Raw genomic sequence first — 16,764 nt, 5'->3', positions numbered from 1 at the left:
CGTAAAAATGATTTTTTTGGCATTTTAATTGTGGTTTTGGTCTTTTAATTTTAACATTTGTTATATTTGTTGTGTTAAGTTTGATGAAACGACCATTTTGCTCTCCACTTTTATATTTTTAGAGTAAATTACACGAATCTTCCCTACTGTGCAAGTGTTAAATTACATGTTTAATCCTTATTTTTAAAAATTATATCGGACCCTTCCATTGTTTGGTTTAACTTATACGTTTCATCTCTGCCTAACCTGTAATGAAAATTACGTCCTTCTCCATTTCTTTTTTGATTTCTTTTTAGTTTTTTTTTTATTATTATTTCATTTGATTTTTTTTTTGGTTTAAAAGTTCTTTTCTTACACCATACAGTTTTTAAAACTTTATTTGCAGCTCACTTAAATCATTTACTGGAGTTCTACATGCATCAAGATTCCAGTTTTCTGAAAGCTTGCATGGTTGCAGGTATTTGCTACCTTTTCACATGCTCTTTAACATTTTCTTTGAAGGATTTTTTTTTAATTATATGCACCAAATATCTCTTTCCTATTTTTTAGGTTTTCAGCTTGGGTACACTGTGATCTTTGGGTTATATGCATCATTTCTTTTTGTCCGAACTGGTGAGTGATGATTAAAAATTAATGATGTTAAATGTTTTATTAATTGCTAGTGATTTATCTAAATAATAATATTTGTTGTTAATTGCAGGACATATAGCAGCACCACTTGTGTCGCACGTGTTTTGTAATTTCATGGGCCTTCCTGCATTCTTTTCTCCAAGGACAAGTAACAAAACATATTATCGTTTCAAATATCTTTTTTTTTTTTTTTTTTATATATTATTATGGATCAATTAATCATAAATTTTCAAATCTGAAAAATTTCAGGAATGGTGAGTGTGGGATTTGTTGCAGGGGTAGTTGGATTTGTATATCTTTTGTTTCCACTCACTTCCCCTGAGTTGTACAATCATAAAATTGTTTGATTTTGACATGGTTATATGATCATTCAGGTGGCTAAGAGTATTGTACTTTTTAAGCTGATTAAGGATATGAAAGTTGTCTCAAAAAGGTAACATTTTTTGGTTGTTAAAGTTTTTGTGTAGTATCTAGATTGGTTATTTCATACTGTCTTAGCATGTATGGACATTTTAGTTTAACAAAAAATCTTTTGTGTAGTATCAAGATGGTTATTGAATAACTACTCCGTATCAATGTTTTATTATAAATTTCGTAGCAGTTTTATCAATTTTCATTATAAATTCCTTAAACAGTTAACTACATAAACATATAAAGCATAATAAATTCCGTGAACATTAAACTTATGCAAACTTATTCTAAGGAGCATTTATATTCTATAATACAAGATCCTCTATATTCCATTTAGCTTCTATATATTAGTAGACATAATTTATAGATTTGATAAGAGTTGACAATATGATAATCGATCCACCTGTTTCCTCTATCAATCGTCATTTACTTGATTCTTGATTCAATTATTCATAGCATGTATGCAGATACATCACTTAGCAAGGACCATTAGAACTATCATCAAGTTCCATCTTTTCGACATTTTGGTACTCATACATCCACGAACATACCAAGTAATATCCAAAGTTGGTCAACCCAATACCAGTCAACACCCAATACAAATTATCCATCCTCCCATCATTAATCCCATCAGGCAACCACCCCGTCGTCTTCCTCACAAGATCAACCACTGCAGTCCCCAAATAAAACGCTACTCCAATAAACAAGGCCACCATTGCTGCAGCTGTGCTCTTCATCGACTTGGGAAACTCTTGGTAATAAAACGACACATGACCTGGTAAATGAAACGCTTCACCAACACCAATAACCATAAGTTGTGGAACCATCCAAAACACAGACATTGGCACGACTGAATTCCCTTTTAGGTCATGTGATCGAGCCATAGCAAGTCGTTTTGACTCGACCAGTGCCGAAATGGCCATGCCTAACGCATTCAGAACATGGCCCACTCCTATTCGTTGTAGGGGTGTGAGGGAGGTGTTTGTAAGTTTTTGGTATGTTGGAAGAAGGAAACGGTCGATGAGAACGATAAAGATGGAAGTTGAAAGCATAGCGAAGACAATCATGGTTCCTGCTGAGATTTGGAAGGTGGTGGGTGTGGGTCCGAGGTGACGATCCATGGCTAAAGCTTGGAGGACCATTAGGCTCATTTGGATGGCTAAAGGGGTGGACATCATAACACCAGTTGACCAAAGTGGGGAGATTCTGATTAGGGTTTTGAGGTCTTCGACTTGTTGTATTGTGCAGAGGTTCCATGGTTTTTTGATTGAGCTGTTGTCTGAAGTGGTGTCCCCTTGGCTTGTTATTAGAGCTGCATGGTTCAGAAACCTGTATCATTTTTAATCATTAGTTATATAACCGGTGTAATACACGTTTAACAAAATAAAATAATATAAACTACAAAAAAACATAATCATTAATCATAAATTTACCGATAGTTAATTTATATATTCAACATTGGATGATTGTTTAAATGTTTAACATAATGTAGCGTGACATTTTAGTAAATGATTTGGAACATGTTTGTATATTTTTCTACCAAAAACCTTTGTGTTGAATAAATTCATAAAAATATGAAACATGATTTACATAAATATGCATTTATCCCTTCTAAGTGTATCAAACATGGATGTTGTAGCTAGGTATATGGATGTTATTTTTCGTTTGCTTATTTAGATGGAAAGTGTTAACAAAAGCAAAGAGTTTTTATTCTCTCAAACAAATGTCATATTTTCTCTCATGACTTTCAAAAAAAATGTCATATTTTCTCATATCAACTACCTTTATGTATCAAACATGGATGTTGTAGGTATATGGATGTTATTTTTCGTTTGCTTATTTAGATGGAAAGTGTTAACTAAAGCAAAGAGTTTTTATTCTCTCAAACAAATGTCATATATTCTCTCATGACTTTCAAAAAAAAATGTCATATTTTATCATATTAACTACATTTATGTATAATTTAACAGCAACGTTATTGTTTAAAAATAAATTAAAAAATAATATAAACTACTTCTTCCGTCCTAAAATTATAGTCCATCTTTCCTTTTTGGTTTGTCCCAAAATAATAGTCCACTTCTAAAAATAAATAACATTTTTACCAAAATACCCATCATTATTACTTAACAAACTAAACATTTAATGCAACATTAAATGCAAAGTAAGGCAAAACTGTCATTTTATTATATAAAGTTAGTGGTAATTAATTATTTTCTTAATCTATGTGTTTTTTGTCTGTGGACAATAATATTGGGACGGAGGGAGTATTTAGCATCTCTCTTAATTAGACCATACTTTTTATTAATTATATATGATCATTTTCTTTATTTTAGATGTTTGAAAAAAATTAATTATTTTATTCGTTGGATATAGTTCGAATTAATAAAATTTATGTTTAATATAATAAACATAAAAAGATTAAAAATACCAATACAATTAAAACAAAAGAAATGTTGTCATGTCGGACTTGTTTGGACGCGACTAAATAGATATGCAAATTCCATTTTTGAAAGATAAATGCACACAAAGGAGTAAGGACAATAAAATCATGAATATCAAATGTGTTCAGTATTAGGGTAAAGATGTTTTATTTTTAAATTTTGAATTGAAGTTATATAATGCAAAATAAAAAGAAAAAATGGAGATTTTTTTTAAATATCATTTGTCATTTAATTTACCAAAACAATAAAATAAAATAAAATAAAAACAAAAATTATCGTTTTTTTAAATATATGTGAAATATTATAATACTCATTCCATCCCAAAATAATTGTCCATAGACAAAAAAAATATACAGATTAAGGAAACATTAATTATTATTACTTTATTAAATGAATCGATAGTTTTACTTTTTGCTGTATATAATTCAATGGCAGTTGCATTTAATTTCATGGTAATTTAACTAATAATGAGGGATATTATAGGAAAAGACAAATTTATTTTTAGAAGCAGGTTATTATTCTGAGACAAACTAAAAATGAAACATGGACTATTAATATGAGACGGAGGAAGTAGGATATTGTACTGTAAATATTCAAATATAATTTTTAGAATGTTAAAATATTTTAATATTCTATTAAAATTGTTAGATATTTTAAAGTACTTTAATATTCTACTAAAATTGTTAGCATATTATAATATTTGAATATTCTAACAATTTTGTTTTAATACTTATACTGTAATATTCTATTAGAATATTTCATGTATATATAAAAAATGTATTTTTTTTCGTAAAACCCTCATCTTGAGGTACTTTATGTTTTATTATTATTTATTATATATATATATATATATATATATATATATATATATATATATATATATATGGTATTTTAGGGTTGAAACGAGATGATGGAGGGGCCACCACGACGTGGCGAGGCAAGCTTGGAACACGTGTTACATTTAAGCCGCCACAACGAGGCAGTATATGGCCATGACATGACAACTGTCTGATGGAAAACCCGATTTTTTTGGGTTTGCTTCCTATTTAAAGGAATAAGGAGGTTAGGGTTTGCTTATCCTCAGCCTCCTGAAGCTCTGAAGAAACCCTAATCTCTTTCCTCCATTGTTGAAGCTCTTTTTGGTGTTCTTAGAAGTTCTTAAGGGAAAAATGAAGAAGAGGTGAGCTAAGATTCAACAAACAAGCCTCATTTCTTCGTCCTATCACTCTTCTAGAACTTTGTAAGTGTCCAAGACTCGATCTTTATCATGTTAGGTTGTTAGATCTTGAGTTTTGTCCCTTAATCTTCATGTTCTTGTTAGTTGGAGAGGTGATATCTCAAAAAGTTTTCAACTTTATAAATCTCTGAGACATTTGGTGTGATTAATGGTTTGGATCTGAAGTATAGTTAAGTTTTTAAGCCATAAATGAGAATTTTTTATTTATCAAAAACCCTTATTTTGACTTATTATGGATTCAAGACATGCATTGGACATGCATGTCTATAAAGCACCGACTTTTATGTTAGTTTTGGTGATAGAAACCCTTCTGGAGTTAATGGACTAAGGACTTTTTGGAAAAAGTGCTTAATAGATGAATCCATGTCTTGTCTATCCTTTTTGAAACCTCGGGTTTGAGATTTTGACCTTTTGGGTGGTCTTAAGGGATAAAGTTGGAAACTTTATCCTTCTTGACCATGTTTCATACCAGATCTGAGCTTTGATTCTTCTGTCTATCAATAATTGCATGCATTGCACGGTGGATGTTTGAGATTTTAACCTTTTGGGTGGTCTTAAGGGATAAAGTTGGAAACTTTATCCTTCTTGACCGTGTTTCATACCAAATCTGAGCTTTGAAGCTCTTAGGGTTAAAGGAAACATCTTAATCCATTAAGCTGTTTGGAACCTAGTTCCCATGATGCGACATCAGGTCGCCATGTTGTGGCGACTAAGGATGGATCGACTGCTTTGTCTTGATTCAGTGCCACGATGTGGCCAATGATGGCCATGACATGGCGATTCACTGAAGTGAGAAGTTTGACTCTTGACCTTGACCATTGTCTGTTGACTTTTGACTTGAGTTGACTTTTGGTCAAACTCTTAGTTTTAGAATAAGAACTAAGGGCTTTTTATTTCTGGCAGTGAGAGTAGCAGTAGTTGAGTTTCGACTAAGAGGTGAGTCTTCTCACTGTACTTGTGGGTCGAATGCACCAATATCGGTCCACTGGATTGTGTTATATAGGATGTTAGTTGTCTTTGTGACTCTTGATGTATTATTATGTTGAAATATACCCAGGGTTGGGCTCATGATTATATGTTTGGGTAAGAAACCCTAGGGCTGGGCCTATGATTGTATGTTTGATTTGAAAGAAACTCCAGGGCTGAGCCCATGATTGTATATTTGGGTTGATAGAAACCCTAGGGTTGGGCCTATTATTGCATGTTCGAGTTGAAACATACCCCAACGCTGGGCCCATGATTGCATGTTGGATTGGAACATACCTCAGGGCTGGGCCCAACTATATGTATGGTATCTGATATTTTTAGGGAACTCACTAAGCTTTATACTTACAGTTTTATGTTTATGGTTTTAGGTACTTCTGGTACGAAAGCGAAGGGTTTGACGTAATCGCACAACGTCTCCTTTATGTTTCCGCATTGATTCCCATTTTACTCTGATGTTTGTGATACACTGTTTTGTGATGGATTTTGTGACACCGATTGTATGGATTGATGATTTTTAAATTGAAAAATTTTACCTCTATTTTTGAGATGTTATATTTTTCGGATAATCTAAATGAAAAAAATAATATTTAAAAAAATAGAAAATTTTCATTTATTTTGCATTTTAAAAATAGTTTTTTTGATCTACAAAATGAGTGGTTATGATTGCGTCCCCATGTCTTACAAAATATAAAGATCTCATATGAACCTAACCATATATATATATATATATATATATATATATATATATATATATATATATATATATGTGTGTGTGTGTGTGTGTGTGTGTGTGTCAATGTAGTTTGCATCTGGGTCTAAAGCCATTGAAATCAGAGTTTGTTAGGGTGGTCGATGATGAACAAGCAAGGAAGTTGTGTTTCTCATTATAGCCGGAGGAGCACTATGATTCTTATTGGAGCTTGTTAAGGTTGGTGATGACTAAAGTCACTGCCACGATCACCACTGAATGCCACTATCGCCCATCGCAAACATCCAATCCCACCCTCACCTAATCTCTCCTTCCTTAGACCTGATGAAACTTCCCCACCCATTCGTCATCGCTCATTCTTTCTTGTGTATGATTCGAACCACCTCAATTGTCGAATTCCTCTCATACTTCACCACAGTTAATAAAAAAACCCTAAATTGTTTGGTGCAAACCCTAGCTCCGATTGACTCATAGTGTGGCGATGGAGGGGAATAGTTCATCAGTGAGAAATTTGTTGTTTAGGCGATTGGAGGTGGGGTTGTTGTCATCGCCAGAGGCTTGGCCGGTGTTGGAGGTTATGTCTAGCCATAAAGTAAAGAAGAAGGAAAATCAAGAGAGGGGGAGGGGTGGGTATTAGGCATGATAACTTATGTGGGGTTGCATAGGATTTTTTTTTTTAGTTTAGTTAATTAAAAAAATCTTCACAAAATAGATAAAAAGAAATTAAAAACAATTTTAGGGGCATGTTCGTCATTTCAGATTAGGTATGGACCAAAATTACACAAAAATTCCAACTAGGAGGACCAAAACCACATAAGGTATCCAAAATTGGACCATTAATGTACCATCAAACTAAAGAATGTTGGTATTTAGTTCAATATTAAAATGATGATTAGTTATTATGAAATGCGAATCTACTTCGTTCATTTGCATGTTACCTTTTTAATAGAGATGACTTTTTCTTAGAAAAACCATATTGACTTTTAGGCATGGATATACGAAATTACTAAATATCGTGATTTTTTGTTAAATATATTTGTGTATTTACACGGTGTCCCCAAGTTGATTTTAAGCAGAAAAGTCAAAGGAAATAAAAGAAAATAATAAAAGTTCTTGTTTCTTAGTTTTTTAATAGAAAAAAGTGAAAGTGAGAAAAGAAGAATATTTTTTCATAATTTTTCATCCTACGTTTCCTCCCCCAAATGAGAGGGATTTGTAGACAAAGATATATAAGGCTGTCATTTACTGATTTTATCCTTCAATCTAATATTAAAAAAAAAAAATTACAAAGCTTACATAATCGTGATTTTCTTCAACGCCTCTAATGTACATGTTGTTCAATTGTTCTCCATCACGACTCCATATTTTACCATTTAATTTAACTTTCATATCTTTTCTTTTGAATTTGAGAACATAAATATACAACTATATATCTTCATTTTCCCTCCCCTTCTTTTCTTATTACCCTTCTTTTTCTTTCAAATAAAAAACTCGAAACACAACGGTAATGTATTTTTCATAAGGTTTAAGATCAAAATCGAATAAGATGAGTATTTCTTGAAAAACAATGTTAAAGAGTATGGTTTTTAGGGCTTAGACTTGGGGTTTTAAATCCAACAAAGACAAATAACTACTACTATTTTTTCTATTTTCATTTTTCTATTTTCATGTATAAAAAAACGTCTTTCATACTATTTGAATCCGCAATGGAGATCCTCAAAACCACATATATACTTCAATTATTTTTGCTACAATTTATTTTATTTACATTTTTATGAAATATTTGTTTGATCCATTTTTAAAATTTTCAACCTCATGAATATATTCAAATTTTCATGAGTTTTTTGTTTGAAAAAATAATCTTGCCAATTCTTAAGTTAGTTTTTCATGAAATTGATTATTTTTTTTAATAGACGATTGAAAATGTGGTTAAATGGTTATATTGATATGTTAGCCTTTCAAATATGATCATTTTAAATGAATAACTCGTTTTCTTAATACATAATTGGAGATTAGATCAACTATACACAATATATTTTAATAATCTGTTATAACAAAACTTATCATTTTTTTATCATCTTATATAATCGTCATATAAAATGGTAAAAAGTTGATAAGTTACATTTGAATGACTAAGTTGCATTAAAGTGGAAAAGTTATATTTTCTTACATAAATAGTTATAAAAATAGGTTATATAGATTGATATATGGTGTAGCTTGTAATTTATTGTATCATTATCTAATTATCTTTAATAAAAATTCACATGATTTCCTTATTGAACAAAATAATATCTAACTAAAATTGACTTTACAAAAATCAAAGGATAAATTTGAAAAAAGAAAATACACTTTGTTTATATTTAAATTCCAATTAAATTTGATTGGTTGTGAATATGGTCGCCTATTCATATATTCATGTATTAGGCAATAATTGCGCCATACATGTGTTACATATGCACTAGTCATTCATTTATACTTTGCTTCAATGCCAAGTATTTCTAACTCATGATCATTGCCTAAAACAGGAAAATATAAAGGTGATACAAATTCATATACATTGATATTGATAAGTCCTTTTAAACAATATCTACAAGATACCACTTGAAAGACATTTAAGTATTATATTTATATATGTAATTTTTTCTGTAAGAACTTTGGGTATTATATTATTTTATCCAGTGTCTTTTCAAGATCGATGATATTAATGTCCCCATACATAGGTGGAATTTTCATGGTAAAAAATAAAGAAGTTTAATGTCATAATTAAAATATTCCAAAATAAAATAGTACACAACTAAATAAATAATAAAATTATTGTTTCTTATAATTAGTCATGTCCAACGATTATTGCAATGAGGAGGTGACAAAAAATCGAAACCAAATAGAACCTAACGTGTTTGTGTTATTTGCTTTTCAGCTAATTTAATTTGGTTAACCAAATAAACCGAACAAATATATATATATATATATATATATATATATATATATATATATATATATATATATATATATATATATATATATATATATATATATATATATATAAAAGACCGTGAGACGCATTCTAAAAATAAATTTAAAATGCAAAATAAAAGGAAAAATCTGAAAAATTCTTTTTTTAATTATTATTTTTTATACTTTTTTTTACCTAAAAAATAAAAATAAATAAAATAAAATAAATTACTGTTTTTTTTAAATATACGTGAAATATTTTAATAGAATATTACACTGTAAATATTTTAATATGATTTTTAGAATGTTAGAATATTCTACCAGATTTGTCAGAAATTTAAAATATTCTAATATTCTACTAGAATATGTAAAAAAACGGTATATTTTATTATTAAGTTTTTATATCTTGGTATTTTTTCAAAAAAAAAATTGAAAAATATAAATGACGAAAATAATATTTGAAATTTTTTTTCGAAAATTTTCGATTGTTTTGCGTTTTAATTTTTTTTATCTATAAAATGAGTGAATATGATTATATCTCACGGTTAAACAAAATTAGGTCGTCTCATATGAACTTAACTCTCTCTCTCTCTCTCTCTCTCTCTCTCTCTCTCTTTCTATATATATATATATATATATATATATATATATATATATATATATATATATATATATATATATATATATAGGGTTCGGTTCCAGTGAGTACTATTTTTTCGGTGAGAACTCGTGAGGATACCTTAAAAAATTTGAAAAAAAAATACAAATCATAAAATCGAGCATAATACTATATTGGAGAGAAAAACAATTGAATTTTTTTTGGGATCATTAAAATTGAATCATGGATCATAAAAATGATTCATGATTCAACTCTAATAATCCATTTTTTCAATTTTTTTTCTCTCCAACATAGTACTATGTTCGATTTTATGATTTGTATTTTTTTTTTCAATTTTTATAAGATGTCCTCACGAGTCAATTTTTTAAAAGCTAAGATGTTACATTTATTTGGAGTTATCGTTATGTTTTGATTTATTGCAATATGCAAGGAAATTACACGGTAATTAATTTATCAACGTTTGATAATTTTAAGAACTAAGAAAGTCTCATTATTTTGTAACTTTGTTAAAATGTAATGATTTTTATGGTTTGGTCTGATAGTCGCAAGGAAACTATTCACTTAAATGAATTGATCAATGTCGTATAGTATTCGTCACCGCCGTTTTGCGCAAATAACGACTAATGTGTGTGTGTGCATATATATATATATATATATATATATATATATATATATATATATATATATATATATATATATATATATATATATTCCACAAAAAATAAATAAATATATAAAAACTTGTAGATACTTACTTTAAACTATTTGTTGGAGTTGTTCGAAACAGTTTTGTTCTTTCTGCATATGGCTCTTGACAATAATCCGCACTTTTTAGCGACAACAAAAGTTTCCGATTCCGGAATGCTGCTACCACAACACAAGCCAAACGAGTAAAGGGACTAGCTTGTGGTTTCAACAACCGATATTTAATTCTTCCTACCGCAAAAATCACTAAACCAATCAAATTAGCAGCAACACATAAACCGTAACCCAATCCCCAACTCATATTGTCTTCAACATAAATAATCCCCACGACACTAACAAGTATCCCGACATTCAAGGTAAAAAAGTGCCAATTAAAAAAAACCCCTTGATCCTTAGGGTTATCGAATTGATCTGCTCCCATTGTTGCTAACGTGAACCGCGTACCTGCGAGCCCTATGCTTGAAAGAGCCACACTCATGTACAAGATTACGAGTTGACTTTTTGATGGGCCTACGCAAAGTTCTGACCCATTTTCGCATGGTGCGGGCTTTAACGGGTCGAGTGTTGCGGTTAGGGTTAGTAGCAGTATGCCCGCCAAAGATATAAGAGATGAAACTAAAATTATTGTAAACGATCCAAAAAATGAGTCCGCGAGTATGGCTCCTAGGATTGGAAGCAAGGTGGTGCAACCGTTGACTATGTTTGCTATTTGAGCAGCATCGATGCTTTTGATGTTAAATTCGTTGATTAGGTACACGATAATATTAGTTGACCATCCTGCCGCGGCTAGTGTCAAACCAGCCATGGTTGCTATATTTAAAAAAATGGTTTTGTGTTATGATTTTAAAGAGACTTGGATTCTAAAACTAAAAGTTAAACAAAAGAACATACACATACCCATGAGAAAAGGGAAGGTGATCCAGCCTCCTTTGGTGGGTGTAACAGATGGTTTTGTATCCATGGCTACAAAATTTGTATGCAACTGAATGTGTAAGTTTATTTTCGGGTACATATATATAGAAAACGGGACAATGGACCCCATAAAGGTAGGGTCATACCATATGCATGTCAATAATGTCAAGTCATCAGAACTATGGACATCAAGTAACTTTTTTTTTTTTTCAGATTCTATCTCTTAAGTTAATTGCGGTTGGGCTTTCCATAATTTGGCTCTTTTTAGGATACTTTTGACCGTTTGGGTATTATAGCTATTAAGGAAAGGAGACAAGCTTTCCCTGCCGGGGTAGACTGGAATTTCACATTTCAATCGAGCAATATAATTTTTCATGTTTGTCTCTTCTACTTTTATGCTTTACAAATAGTTTATTCTTAGTAATCCGATCAGAGTTAGTTTTAATTGAGCTCATTTGATATATTGAAATGGTAATAACTTCATTTTGAAGGCTACTCATATGCAACAAGTGGGCTTTGTCGCACAACATGTTTTTAGACCACAAATTAATAAATAACATGTCGTTTCCAAAAAAACAAATAAATAACAAGTTATTATTAACATTCATCGAGTTAAGCATTTTTATTTTGTTAGTACAGCCTTGCATAAATGATTAGTAATATTTCTCTTGTCTATGTGGACTTGAATGCAGCCTACATAATGCACAATGCAGATATGTGGAATGAAGCCCTGAATATGCATCTCTTGGGACATAAGTAAAAAATAGCAAATCGATCTTGAGCTTCATTTTTTACGTACATAAGTTCGTTCTTGAATATAAATTTCACAATGACAATTGTATATTAACACCAACACCTCCTGTATATATTTTGATGTGTTTTTTCTTTTCCATTGATTATACATATTTTAATGGGTTTTTCTTTTCCATTGATTATATGTATATACGGACACAAATCAGTCTTGATATATTTAATTTTTGATTAGATATATTTTTTGATTATATGTTCTAATCCGTTAGAACATGATATGTTTCATTTTTTATTTTATGAAATTTAGTTCAAAGTTTTAATGTTATTTTATTTTTTGTTACTTTTTCAATTTTTAGTTTTTTAAATATATTTGTTATATACACCTTTCGTCCGCAACATGATTTGAACCCTCGATCTTTAGATGAGGGACGCTTATCTGTCAACTTCTGATACCGTTATGTCAAATGTCTCTTGGTAAATATAATTAAGTATAATGCACTTACGAGTAAAAGGTTTATACAACTTATATCCGTAATTGATCCCAAGTAATGAGATTTCAAATATAACCATCAAACTCCTTACTTCACAATTTATCTTTCGCTTCTATTATGTCTAATTATTATAACATTATGCATATAGATGATTACTTAGCAAGGACTTGAACTTGAGATCTCCATCTTTTCGACATTTTGGTATTCGTACAACCATGAACATACCACGTAATATCCAAAGTTAATCAACCCAAGAATAGTCAACACCCAATACACATTATCCATCCTCCCATCATTAATCCCATCTGGCAACCACCCGGTTGTCTTCCTCATAAACCCAACCACCGCAGTCCCCAAATAAAACGCTATTCCAATAAACATGGCCACCATTGCAGCAGCTGTGCTCTTCATCGACTTAGGAAACTCTTGGTAATACAACGACACATTACCCGGGAAATGAAACGCTTCACCAACACCAACAACCACAAGCTGTGGAACCATCCAAAACACGGACATTGGGACAACCGAATTCCCGTGTATGTCATGTGATCGAGCCACAGCAAGCCGTTTTGACTCGACCAGTGCAGAAATGGCCATGCTTGACACAGTTAGAGCATGGCCCACCCCTATGCGTTGTAGGGGTGTGAGGGAGGTGTTTGTAAGTTTTTGGTATGTGGGAAGAAGGAAACGGTCGATGAGGGCGAGAGAGATGGAAGTTGAAAGCATAACGAAGACCATCATGGTTCCTGCTGAAATTTGGAAAGTGGGACCCAAGTGACGATCCATGGCTAGAGCTTGGAGGACTATCAGGCTCATTTGGATGGCTATAGGGGTGCATAAGAGAATACCCGTTGACCAAAGTGGGGAGATTCTGATTAGGGTTTTCAGATCTTCGACTTGTTGTAGTGTACATAGGTTCCATGGTTTGTTGATGGTGTCCTCTTGGCTTATTAGAGCTGCATGGTTTAGGAACCTGTTTCATTTTTAATCATTAATTAGCATATTTCGAAGATTAGTACTTTGTAGATCAATAATCACCTCATTTTCAATGTTATTACAAAATGTCCATCTACTCCGCGAATTTGTAAGTTACATTTTTAATATATGAAAGACTTTTTTTCTCATATGATTTCGTTATTGAACAAGATAAGACCGGATATAAATCTGAGTTTAAAAATTAAAGGAGAACATTGAAAAAAAAAATAGAATCGAAAGACATGCATGGGTTTCGTTTTAAGTTCTGACTTCTGATTGCATTTGATTTTTTGGCTTTGGAAATTTGGTCCACCCTCGCACTCCTGCATTATGCAATAATTGCGATGTGCATCTTGAGTTACATATGCACTAATCGATCATTCATTCATGCTTTGCTTCAATGGCAAGTATCTCTCACTTATCATTATGCCTAAAACTGGAAAATATAAAGGTGACACCGATTCATGTACCATTGATATGTCCTTTTAAACATTATCTACAAGATACTTGAAAGACATTTAAGTATACTATGTAATTTATTTTGTAAGAACGTTGGATATTATATTATTTTATCAAATTGTCTTTCAAGATCTATGATATTAATGAGAGGAGGATTCTTATTTTTAATACCGCCTTAAATACCAAAACATATTGTGTTGATGTTGCGTGTAAAACTAGATAAAATTGTCATTATATTTTTATGTTTAGTATAAAGATCAACAAGATTATCAGTTAAACATTTATTTCTTTTATGACCATATTAGTTATATTAGATTGCAGGTGTAACAAAATCAACAACTGTGAAAAATAAATTTTGATCCAAAAGAACAAGAGAATAATACTTTTTTAAAGCGTAAAAAAGATTATGGAAGATTTATATTAGATTAATTGTTAAAATTAGATCAATATAATTTAATTGAAACAAAATGAATAAGCTTTCCGATAATTAATCATTGGTAGGTGGGCTTACTACTTTGTTGGTCTTTCTTGATTACATATTTGGGAAATTGGTTGGTGGGTTCAACTTGCTATTTCTTTATTATTACCCACTAAAAGTTCCAAAGTTAAGTTGGCTTCATTCGGAAATGTTCATCACAACAAATTACTAGGTGACAAAAAAAACTTTTAAAAGTATGCGTATCAAATTAGTTATAGTATTTGAATATGAAAACTAATTCGTACATAACAATTTTTTTTTTCATACATAGCAAGTTATGCATTAAAGTGTTGTATCGTACAACTCTATAAAGCATAATTTATTGTGTATGAAAAAAAAAATCGTTGTGTAGGAATCACTTCCCTTTGAATATTTAAAATGCTATAATATATAATTTAAATGCTCAATTGGGTTTATTTAAAGCTTTACGGAACAATATATGATATAAGTAAATTTATGTCATCTTTTTATTGGTTTAACGTAACAATATACCAAATATCATCAAACAACGAATTTCGGTGTAATAAATAAATATTACCAATTTATTTGGGACTATTGTATTTTTGTTATGATCATGTTTTCTCAATGCCAGAAATTATTGTTAGGAGAATCACGAATCTTAATTTGTCTTCATCCATATACATTTTCATATTTCATCATTAAATAAATAAATAAAAACTTGTAGATACTTACTTGAAGCTATTTGTTGGAGTAGTTCTAACCGATTTCGTTCCTCCACCTTGTTGCTCTTGGCAATAATCCTCACTCTTAAGTGACAACAAGACTTTCCTTTTACGGAAAGCTGCAACCACAACACAAGCCAATCCAGTAAACGGACTTGTTTGTGGCTTCAGTAGCCGATACTTACGTCTTCCCACCACAAAAATCATTAAACCAATCAAATTAGCCGCAACACATAAACCGTATCCTAGTCCCCAACTCACATTGTCTTCAACATAAATAATCCCCACAACACTAACAAGTGTCCCGGCATACATAGTAAAAAAATGCCAATTAAAGAAAACCCCTTGATCTTTAGGGTTATCAAATTGATCTGCTCCCATTGTTGCTAACGTGAATCGTGTACCCGCGAGCCCAATGCTCGAAAGAGCTAGGCTCGTGTACAGTATCGCGAGTTGACTTTTTGATGGGCCCACGCAAAGGTTCGACCCGTTTTCGCATGGTGCGGGCTTTAACAGGTCGAGTGTTGCAGTTAGGGTTAGTAGCAGTATGCCCGCCAAAGATATAAGAGATGAAACCGAAATGATTGAGAATGAGCCAAAAAACGAGTCAGCAAGTATGGCTCCTAAGATTGGGAAGAGGGTGGTGCAACCATTGACTATGTTTGCAATTTGAGCAGCATCGATGCTTTTGATGTTAAATTCATTGATTAGGTACACGATAATATTATTTGCCCATCCTCCCGCTGCTAGTGTCAAACCAGCCATGGTTGCTATATTTAGATGACAAAAAATTGGTTTTGTGTTATGATTTTAATTAAAGAGACTTGGATTTAAAACTAGAAGTTAAACAAAAGAAGAAGAACATATACCTATAAGAAAAGGGAAGGTGATCCAGCCACCTTTAGATGGTTTTGGTTCTGCATCCATTGCTGCAAAATTTGTGTTTGAGGAAATAAGCATGCGTATGTTATTTTGGGGTTAATATAGCAAATGGGACTATGGACCTCTTAAAGGTAGGGTCATAACTCATAAGTCATGCGTATGTTATTTTGTCTTTGTTAGAAAACATATCATCGACAGCTAAGTATTAATGTATTATTATTAAGGGGGTGTTTTGTTATCCAAACTTGGACTACAATGTCTTTGAATTAATTTTATAATAATTAATTAGGTTCATGTTGAAATTTTCTAAACAACTATTTGCTATGTATTTATTTGATCACTATATTTTCTTTGAGACCCAAAATCATTAAATGCTGTATTTGTATCCATTATATGATATGGCCTTGTATAGTTTCACGATACTTGGCCAAAAAAATTATATA

General features: G+C 31.2%; 3 protein-coding genes across 3 annotated transcripts; 1 reads left to right on the top strand and 2 right to left on the bottom strand.

Annotated features, from left to right (window-relative positions):
* Positions 1 to 345: 345 nt before the first annotated feature.
* LOC145055869 (CAAX prenyl protease 2-like) lies at positions 346 to 977 on the top strand. The gene is made up of 4 exons (XM_079004178.1): positions 346 to 457; positions 550 to 612; positions 701 to 778; positions 880 to 977. Exons 1-4 carry the CDS (start codon positions 415 to 417, stop codon positions 975 to 977), a joined length of 282 nt encoding a protein of 93 aa, XP_078860304.1. The 5' UTR covers positions 346 to 414.
* Positions 978 to 1,305: 328 nt separating this feature from the next.
* LOC145068807 (protein NRT1/ PTR FAMILY 2.7-like) lies at positions 1,306 to 11,662 on the bottom strand. The gene is made up of 3 exons (XM_079015803.1): positions 11,589 to 11,662; positions 10,742 to 11,501; positions 1,306 to 2,370 (listed from the first exon to the last, which is right to left on the bottom strand). The coding sequence occupies exons 1-3, from the start codon at positions 11,650 to 11,652 to the stop codon at positions 1,518 to 1,520; spliced, it is 1,677 nt and encodes a 558-aa protein (XP_078871929.1). The 5' UTR covers positions 11,653 to 11,662; the 3' UTR covers positions 1,306 to 1,517.
* A 1,170-nt stretch (positions 11,663 to 12,832) lies between these two features.
* Positions 12,833 to 16,434, bottom strand: LOC145089505 (protein NRT1/ PTR FAMILY 2.7-like). Its single transcript, XM_079027937.1, has 3 exons — positions 16,309 to 16,434; positions 15,450 to 16,209; positions 12,833 to 13,817 (listed from the first exon to the last, which is right to left on the bottom strand). Exons 1-3 carry the CDS (start codon positions 16,397 to 16,399, stop codon positions 13,001 to 13,003), a joined length of 1,668 nt encoding a protein of 555 aa, XP_078884063.1. The 5' UTR covers positions 16,400 to 16,434; the 3' UTR covers positions 12,833 to 13,000.
* Positions 16,435 to 16,764: the final 330 nt, after the last annotated feature.

The sequence above is a fragment of the Lactuca serriola genome, chromosome 1 (genome assembly GCF_051521515.1).
Source record: "Lactuca serriola cultivar US96UC23 chromosome 1, Lser_US96UC23_V15, whole genome shotgun sequence".
Classification (NCBI taxonomy): Eukaryota; Viridiplantae; Streptophyta; class Magnoliopsida; order Asterales; family Asteraceae; genus Lactuca; species Lactuca serriola.
This window is presented reverse-complemented; position numbering and strand designations above follow the sequence as displayed.